The sequence below is a fragment of the Piliocolobus tephrosceles genome, chromosome 1 (assembly GCF_002776525.5).
Source record: "Piliocolobus tephrosceles isolate RC106 chromosome 1, ASM277652v3, whole genome shotgun sequence".
Taxonomy (NCBI): domain Eukaryota; kingdom Metazoa; phylum Chordata; class Mammalia; order Primates; family Cercopithecidae; genus Piliocolobus; species Piliocolobus tephrosceles.
The window spans coordinates 104,235,037-104,244,536 of NC_045434.1; the positions used below are offsets into that span (position 1 = coordinate 104,235,037).

The 9,500-nt window shown below is 49.1% G+C and overlaps 2 protein-coding genes across 2 annotated transcripts in view; one reads left to right on the forward strand and one right to left on the reverse strand.

The window, feature by feature from the left end:
- Nucleotides 1-5,104, reverse strand: part of PTGFRN (prostaglandin F2 receptor inhibitor) — a 77,954-nt gene extending 72,850 nt beyond the window's left edge. The window contains exon 1 of the mRNA XM_023222703.3: nt 4,774-5,104. Coding sequence (XP_023078471.2) covers nt 4,774-4,822 — 49 coding nt within the window. The 5' untranslated portion in view covers nt 4,823-5,104. The remainder of the gene's footprint in view (nt 1-4,773) is intronic.
- Nucleotides 3,691-5,868, forward strand: LOC116418964 (vegetative cell wall protein gp1-like). Its single transcript, XM_031936372.1, has 2 exons — nt 3,691-3,872; nt 4,145-5,868. Exon 2 carries the CDS (start codon nt 4,516-4,518, stop codon nt 5,230-5,232), a length of 717 nt encoding a protein of 238 aa, XP_031792232.1. The 5' UTR covers nt 3,691-3,872; nt 4,145-4,515; the 3' UTR covers nt 5,233-5,868.
- The last annotated feature ends 3,632 nt before the right edge of the window (nt 5,869-9,500 follow it).

The following is a 9,500-nucleotide window of genomic DNA, read 5'->3' on the forward strand; positions in this document are numbered from 1 at the left end:
GAGGAATAAATACCAGAATGTATGTCAGAGCTTGACGCTTGATATGCCATCTAGAAATAGTAGCTATTATTAGTCTGTGCCCATTAGGTGCAAAGCCTTGTACAGAAGCTATGAGGAAAAAAAACAAACAAAATATTCAGTATGCAGAGACACACACACATTAGATAGGAGTGGCTGTGCCTGGGCAGGAGGGTGGACACACTTTTTTCCTTTTTTTTTTGAGACAGGGTCTCACTTTGTTGCCCAAGCTGGAGTGCAGTGGTGCAATCACAGTCCCCTACAGCCCTGACTCCCAGACTCAAGTGATCCTCCCCATTCAGCCTCCCAAGTAGCTGGAACCACAGGCACATGCCACCATACCCAGCTCACTTTTCTTATTTTTTAGTAGAGATGGGGGTCTCACTATGTTGCACAGGCTGGTCTCGATCTCCTGATCTCAAGCAGTCCTCCCGCCTTGGCCTCCCAAAGTGCTGGGATTGCAGGCATGAGCTGACATGTTTAGCCCAGATTTTTCTTTTGACCTTATATCCTTTATAAGTAACACAGAGACTGCTAGCTGTTCCCTCAAAATCTGTCCTTCCCTTCTTCCACAGTAGCTGGCACATGGCTTCCCAGCTTTCCTTACAGCTAGTGTGGCATGGGCCCAAAGTCTCTCCAATAGAACGTGTGTAGAAATGATGTGTGCCACTTTCAAGTCTGACCCACAAAGCCTCCATATATTCTACTCCACGCTCTTTCCTCCTTTGTAGGGGCTGGAATGGTGAAGATGACTACCAAAGTGATCTTAGAAACTGTGAGTTGAAGACAGCAGAACTGCCACTAGCTGGGGAGCCAGAAAGACTGTGGAAAGCAGGGTTCCCACCCAACCCTTCCCTCTGAAGCATCTCCCTCACATTGTTATATGAGACACATCTATTGTCTGAACCACTATGCTTTGAGTTTGTTAGAGCAGTTTAGCCTACCTGATTAATACAAAGTCCTTTTATATTATTTGAATTCTAAAATGCAGATGTAATGCTTTTGACACTTAAAAAAGTATCTCAATAGATTTACAAAAATAAAGACATAAATGAAGAAAATGTGTTAATCCCACCCTACAATCTCCGTGCCTTCTACTCTCCAATTTATGTTGAACTAGTTGAGGGTTTATCCTCCTCAACACATCACCCTGTCCTCCTAATCTCGCCCTACAAACTTTTAATGGCTATCCATTCCCACAGATAAAACAACATATATATTTATAAGTATTCAGTCAGCCAATATGTAACAAACACCCAGTATGGGTTATATATCCTATTAGTAATAGGGATATTGTAGCGAACAAAACCAACGTGGCCCCTGCCCCCAGGGGAAACAATCAGAGTAGGGTACAGACAACTACATACAATGAAGTAAATATATGCTCTGATGACAGGGCACAGACTGCCTGGCAGCACCCAGAGCGCCAAGAAATCTACCCCTCCCAGTCCAGACTCCTCAGCACAGCATGCAAAACCTTCAGGATCTATCTCAAACCCACCTTTCCTCCCCCATTATTTCCTCCTCCCCCAAATAATTGCACCCCCATTTCCTCCTCCTCCCAGCTCCAGTTACGTGGAACTTACGTGCCATTTCTGAATGAGCCATGTACTTTCACTCATCCACACTTTAGGCTTTTCCCCAGAGCCTAGAATGATCTTCTATCCTTTCTTTCAAAATTCTAATTATCCTCAAGGCTCAGCTCAAATGTCACCTCTTCAGCAAAACCAGTCCCAACCCCTAAGTCAAAATTAATCATCCCCTTCCTTGTTTCCCACACTTGGTTTCCACGTCAGGTATTTCATTCAGGCCTGTGGTTAGCTATTTTATTCTCTGTCCACTCACATCCACCAGCCACTCAGGCAGATGCTGTGTCTTGGTCATTTGTCTGGGACTCCCAGTATTGAATACATGGTTGCACACAGAGTGGCACTCTCTCTGTGAATGTGGCACATTTCTTGAATGGCCACTCAAGAAATGCCACACTGAGTGGACAGGCAAGACAGATCAGACACAGGCAATGGATGTGAAACCTGCTCTATGTGGCTGGGTGGGTTCTGGTGTGATCATGGTAGGCAGGTTTAGAAAGGCTTCATGGAGAAAGTGAGTTTTAGGGGAAAAAGGAAATACTAATACACAGGCAAGAGGTGAGAAGCAGAAGGGGCCAGAAAGTTTAATATAGTCTACATAAAGGAGAGCAAACAGGTTAGCTAGAACAAAGTGTCTGAGCCAGAGAAGACTGGAGGGGAGGACACAAGGGGCAACATCTCCTTGGAGGAAAGTCATAAGGACCCAGTGAGAACAGGTGGGAGCCCCAAAAATGATCATTTAGGAAAAGGATGAGCTTGAAAGGGAGGCTGGAGGAAATAACCAACCAGGAAGACACTAATTGTGTGGGAAACAATTGGGACCTGGGCTAAGACAGTAGCCGTAGAAACAGGAAGGAAAGGAAGAAGCTGGAGTCTGTGCTATGGGGAGACGCAAGAATTGAGAGACTATGTGAATGTGGAGGTCAAAAAGAGCAGTGATACCAAGATTATACTTAGGTTACACCCTAGGAGGAAAGATGATCTTGCTTATCAACGTATTACATTTCAGGGATCAGTACAGTGCTAGAGTAGTGTAACACAGGGAGACCTTCCCAGAGGTCAGGCTGAAGTCACACCGAGTGAGATTCTGTGGCAGCAAAGTTATCAGGAGGGTCATCAATGGTTCAGAGAACTGTCAGGCGAAAAGGCACTGGCTAGTGACACCACAGAAATTCCCAGTGTAATTCATAGGAGGCATCCAGCCAGGACAGGATATGCTGGAGTACAATCAAGATTTCCCCAAGTTGTGCTTTCCCCACTTCTGTTTTGCTTTTGTCAGTCTTTCTTTGTCCCTTCCCTCTTCCTCCCTCATTATGATTACTCAAGGGCATTGTTTTCAAAGTTTTCAAAGTTCTACCTCATCCCACCCTCATAACTGGTACCCAGGTTGTTCAAAGAACTGCACAACTCTAGGGGGAGTCATTCACACAGACTACAAAGTGAACAGCAGCTCCCGAAGTTGCACAGTGCACAATCTGTGCAAACCCAGGCCATGGCCCTGCTTGACCTAGACACACACAGTCAATAAATGTGTGTGGACTATAACAGCAGTGCACCACTGACATACAACTTACAAGGGTCCCGCAGTGAAAAGCAAAGATTAAAAGCACTACCACGGGCTGTGGTGGAGCATGCCTGTAACTCCAGCACTTCAGGAGGCTGAGGTGGGAGAGTCAATTGAGCCCAGGAGTTTGAGGCTTCAGTGAGCTATGGTTGTGCCACTGCACTCCAGACTGGGTGACAGAGTGAGGCTTTGTTTCAAAAATAAAAACAAAGCACTAGGATCAGGGACTATAGAAAAGATGCCATAAAACTAAGTGGAAGATCTGGAAGCTTTCTGCACATGGGCTGAAGCTGAAGCAATGTGGCTGGACGAGCTCTCTGAGGGAGTCAGTTCTGAAAATCTCTTCAAGGTGAAGGAAGAAAACACAGCAGCTAGCAAGGATGGTTCACCAGCAGCAGGAGTCACGGGGCTTAGAGCAGTGTGGGTCCCCGGTGTTCCCAGTAGGGGAGTGGCTACAGAAGGCCTTCTCTGGGACTCCCCGACCATAAGTGCAGAGTAGTCATTTGCCCTGTGTGCAGCTGGGACCTGGATGGGACGGACACCGCACACCATGCGCTCTGTAAAAGACTCAGATCTGCCTTCTCTAGGGGCTTGGAAGAGAACCCCAGGCCAGGTCACAAGAATCATCTTGTCCTGGTTGACACTGACCACAAGGATCCAAGAATATCAAAACATTTAAGAGTCGGCCCTGGGGTACCATGGTGAGCACTTAATAAACATATTTCCGTGGCTGGCTAGGATCACCATGTGGATCTACGTGAAGATGGTGTCTGTGTATGGAGTGAATGGAAAATGGAGAGGGAAAAAACCCACAAAAGATTCCTTGGGTGGGGGGAGGGCGCTGGGCCAAAACCTCACGGGGCACCAAGGGTTTCCGGAGGGTGGAAGATGAGGGGACAGTAAGGGAGGAAAAGTAACAGGTAGAAAAAGTTGGAGAAGCCAGGCTCTTAGGTCTTTGTGTATAAATACGCAGCTAGGCAGCTTCAAGAAAAGCTAAAAGAAAAGACTGAGGCAGACAATCTAGCCACGACGAAAATGACGGCAGGACTCGCCCGCCGATTTCCATTGTAACGCTCCGGGCCACCCTGTGACCTTCGTGGAAGGAAGTTGGAGGATTCTCTCGCTTCCCTGGAAAGGCAACTCCGCGCGGGCTGGGTGAAGAGAGACCCGGCCAGCGGCGGCTATGGCGGGGCATATCAAAGGCTCACATTTCCGCTCTCGAGCCGGGGACCCGGGCCGGGACCGCAGCACCTTCCGGGCCGGGAGTTCAAGGTGAGCCGGGCTCCCGGCGGCCAACAGGTAGGGAGGGCTGGGGAAAGCCGGCCCGGGCCACTCCCCCGGCACATGTTGGGGGCGAGGCTCGGCCTGGCGGAGCCGCCACTTGCACCCCGCGCGCGGGGCCCGGGCGGATTTGCGCCAGGCTCCGGGCGGCCCCGCGGCCGCTCCCCGCCGGGCCAAGCAGCCCGCGCACCCCGGCCGGGTTTCCCGGGAGCAGCCCGGGCACCGTCAGTGCCCCAGGCCGCGCGCTGCAGCCGCGCCCCGCCGAGCCCTCCAGGGCCCTGCCAGACCCCCTGCGCCCCGCCGAGCCCCGCGCACACTCACCCAGCGACAGGAGCGCCAGCAGCAGCGGCCTCGGCGCCAGGCGCCCCATGCTCGCCCGGCGGGAGCGACTCTCCCCCTCCTCCTCCTTCCCCGCCGCCTCTCCTCCTCCTCCTCCTCCAGCTCCGGCTGCTCCAGAGTCGGAGCTCCTCCGCCTGGGCCGCGCGCCTGCTCCGCTCTCCTCGCGAGCCGATAAATCCCAGCGCTGGGGCGTACGTGCGCCCCTGGCTCCGCTCGCTCCCTCCCGCCTCCTTCCCTCCCTCCTCCAGCCGGCGGGGCCCGGGAGCCGGCCCCGCCGATCCGAGTGTGCAGCCCCGACCGCTTCCCGAAAGCAGAAGGGAAGAACCGCAGCGCCCGCCCGCCCGCGCCTCCCATCCGGCGCTTTGCCAGCAACAAACACAAACTTTCCCAAGCCCCTCCCCGCTCCAGGTAACGGAGGAAGCGCCGGGGCCACCCGCTTAAAGGCGAGGAGGCGTCGGAGCCCACCCTGCCTTCCCCTCTAGGCCCCCACCCCACGAGAAACTTTCCTCCGACCTTTAAAAGTTGGCCTGGGAAAGACTCGTCTGGAAATCCCTTCGCTGTAGCCCTATCCCGGGACACCCCGCGTTCCATCACGCTGGAGTCACCCACGCGTGTCTAGTCTATCCTCAGTCAACTCCCCGCTCGTTCGGCCTCTCGTCCTGAGCTAAACACCCCACCAACCAGCCGCTTGGCCTATGCCAAAAATTACGCAAATGGGAGCGAAGGAGCTGAAAGGACTTTTGAAGGCCACGGATTCCAACGTCTACCAAACAGAGGCCTTAAGTGTTTCGGTGAGGTGCCCAAGGATTCACAGGGAAGGGGCAAAATCAGAACCCCGCTCTCCTGACTGCCCACTCCCCGATGGTTTGGGTGGGCCTGCCTCCTCCTTACCCAGCACCCTCCCTCTCCTCGGCGCATGTGGCACTGATTAGAACGGCTCCCCACAAAGACACCCATTTAAAAAACAAACAAAACCCAAGTGTATTAATAGCTCTAGTACTTCATATAGAATGTACTCTTAAGACTTCATATTTATTGCTCTAAGTGGACACCACTGGTTGCCAATAAAGACTCATACTTCCCTCCACAATAGAGTTTTGTGCTTTTGATTTGAATACAAAAGGCCCCACGGGTATTGAGAGAAATGGAGCATTCCTTGCTTGAAACTTAGCAAGCATGATTCAAACACGCAAGGAGCAGGACTGGTGCCCACTGCCCCTCACTGGTCTTTCATTCACATATGGAAAACGGATCACAGATGCTTGTGCGGAAACTGCCCACACTGGGGAAGAACACTACTTTTACTCTCATGCATCCATCTTTCAACCAACAAATGTTTCTTATTTCCACTATCAAATGTGTGATTAGCCAGGTATGAACTCTTTGGAAAGAGACTTAAAAATTCATTCCTGGTGGTGCAATGTTATTGTACTTAATGGCACTGAATGGTACACTTAGAAATGTTTAAAATTGCCAGGCATGGTAACTGGTACCTGTAATGCTAGCTACTGGGAAGGCTGAGGTTGGGAAAGGGTTGGGGGGAGGGGGAGCAGGGGCGAGGATGGTGTTGCCTGAGACCAGGAGTTTTTATTTGTTTTGTCTTTTTTCTTTATTTCATTTTTGAAACAGGATCTCGATCTGTCACCCAGGCTGAAGTGCAGTGGTGCGATCAGGGATCACTGCTGCCTTGACCTCCCAGGCTCAAGCAATCCTCCCACCTCCACCTCTCAATAGCTGGGACCACATATGTGTGCCACCACACTCTAGCTCATTGTTTCTATTTTTTGTAGACACTGGAGTCTCCCTATGTTGGCCAGGCGGGTCTTGAACTCCTGGGCTCAAGCGATTCTCCTGCCTCAGCCTCCCAAAGGACTAGGATTACAGGTCTGAGCCACTGGGCCAGAACTTTTTCTTCTTTTTATTTTTTCTTTGTTTATGAGGCTAGAAGTTTGAGACCACTTGGGCAACATTGTGAGACACTGTCTCTAAAAAAAGGTTGTAATTTTAAAATGGTAAAGTTTGTGTTATGTACATTTTATACAATAAATTTTTTTAAATTTTTTTCTGCCACTAAGCCTTTCCTGGTTCTATTCATACACACTGTAATTCTTTTCTCTTCCCCATCCCAATTCTTCCCTAGAATTTTGCAGGGAAGTTTTCCAATTTCATTCAATCAACCTTGAATGCAAGCCTAATGTTAGGCCTTGGAAGATAGTGGAGCTTCAGAGAAATGTGAGGCCTGGCACCTTCAGCAGCTCAGATTTCAGCTCATCCTCCATCTTTCCTTTTCTTAACCACCTAGAAAACTTAATGTCTGAACCACACATTGTGGCACTTGGTCACATTCATTTTAGCAAAACATATACACTGCCCCCATCTCTGTCTAATAATGCATGGGCCTAAGAGGCTGTCACATTTTCACCTTGTATCCCACCTTACGGCAGAGTAGATGTTTTAAAAACTCTTTTGTTTAATAAACAATGCGTGACACGGACTGTGCCTAGCGCATGGTAGGTCCTAATGTATATTTATAGAGTGAATTAATGGCACACACTGGGCTAGATCCTGGGGGTACAGGGATGAAGCAGACAGTTCCTGCCCTTGAGGCGCCTACAGTTTGTGCATTGTGATAGCACGTGCAAGGTAGAGTCGTGACACCACAAGGGAGCGGCCAGTCCAGGAGGGGGCTGTCATGACTATGCATTGAGTCTTGAAAAATTGGTAGGTCTTTAGCTATGGAGTGTAGGGATAAGCTTACGATAGATGTTGTGTATTTAATGTGATAGAGATTCTTCTTGCCTCACCCACCCCCAGGCGTTATTAAACTAATGGTGCACCTTACAATCATGGGAATAACAGTGGTTAACCATTGAAATGATGAGAATAAATAAAATTGTCTAGGTAAGGCAGGTAGAATGAGAACTGAAGTGGGTAGCCTGCTGGTGGCTGGCAGTTAACTGTCATGGGAGTTAACCAAACAGCCATTTTTTTTTTAGCAAAAAATAAGCATAAATTGATAACTCTAGACTGTTGGTTATAACCACCACACCCTTTGCACATTTCTGACTACCGATGGATAAAGGAAGAAGCACTCACAGCAGACTGGCACAATTTGTTAATTCATGACTCTGGAATCTGATGATGCTTTTACTGTGAAAGATATTTATTTACCAGAGTGAGTAACCTTCTATACAGCTAAGGCTTTTGCCCCAACCAGTTGTTCTCCTGTCTTAGTCTATAGGCTTGCCTGGGGCAGGAAGACTCACTCTCTAGCAATTCTAATTGATTCACGCCCACCCGCAAGGAGAGTGCTGACATGGGTTTCTTTTCTCCAACCATAGTGCCCCCAAGGGGCACTGGTCATAGCAGTCAGATGTTACGGTCTTCTGGTTGCACATGTCTTTCTGCAGGTGACACCCCTAAAACCTCACAAGAGTCCTCATACTGTTACGCCAAACAAGTTTCCCTGCTGAGATCAGGCAAAAACATCATCATATTATTTAACTTTGTGAATGAAAATGTTAAAAAGTTCCCAGTGAATGAAACTGCTGATCTAAGATTCACCTAGACTTGGGGTTTTTGGCCCTGCCCCACCCACACAGTCTCCAAATGACCCTGACCCCTACCTACTTCAGCAGGGGCTCAGGGAAAGGAGTATGTTCCACGGCAACGTTTCATTCCAGTAATCATTTTCACTCTCAGCCTTCCTTGTTCCACGTCCAGATGTATATTTTCCTGGTTAAAGTTAAACAGGGATTACTAAGCAAAAAGAAATTTAGGATTAAATTATAGAATTAGAAAATGAAATTACAAGTTAAAAAGGGAGGGGTGGTGAGAGTCCTGCAATACTGGTGAGATTAGTGGGAAGCTGTAGAATGCTCATCCGACAAGTTTGAAAACAGCAAGGGACCTCATCTCTTTGGTGTGGGCTAAGCAGGGTCCTGCCTGAGGGCTGGTCCTGCTCCATAACCACCCAACTATCAATCCTCCCCATCTTTTCTTCAGCCCTAAAAGACTGAAGTAGAACGTGGTGGAGAAAGTGTTCTTAAATGACTTAGAACTGTTCCAGATTCCACCTCCGCCAGGCCAAAAGTGTCTCCCTGGGAACCTACCCCACATAGCATCACGCCTGCAGGAACACTGCGGTGGAGAAGTGTGAGGAAAAAATAAGGAACTGGATGGAGGTGAGGCTTTGGCAATAAAAGCTCTCCCCATGACTAAGGCTCTTTCCTGTGTTAGGAGCCGACAGGGCCCTTGCCCTGGAGGGGCTTATCATCTAATTTAATGCATGAAAAACCTGGCATGAAAAACCTGGAATACAGTGGAGGATGGGGAGGAGATGGAAACCACAAGAGCAAAGGAACTGAAAGAAAGGTAAATACATAAGAGAGGCACAAGCCATTATGTGTTGTATTCTGCAAATATGCTATCATCTGGGCTGGAAGTATCTCCTCAAATGAACAGAGACAGCATCCCTTGTGCAAAAGAGAGGCTAACACATTAGAAATAGCTGCAGGCACTGTGGATGTTGGAGTAAGTCCTTTACCTAAGGTCATGGCTGCCAAGTAGGATGGAGCCCAAGGGTGCCCCATCGAGCGAACATTGTGCGCTGTCTCTGAGCTGCTATGCCCAGGAGAGGCCTTTATCCCCTCGGAGGAAGGGATTTTATCCCAGTCTTCACACATAAATTGGGAGGGGAAGGAGGGAGA

Bases quoted from the DNA above. Each gene is read 5' to 3' on its own strand.
- LOC116418964 (XM_031936372.1), top strand. From the start codon at position 4,516: ATGTTGGGGGCGAGGCTCGGCCTGGCGGAGCCGCCACTTGCACCCCGC.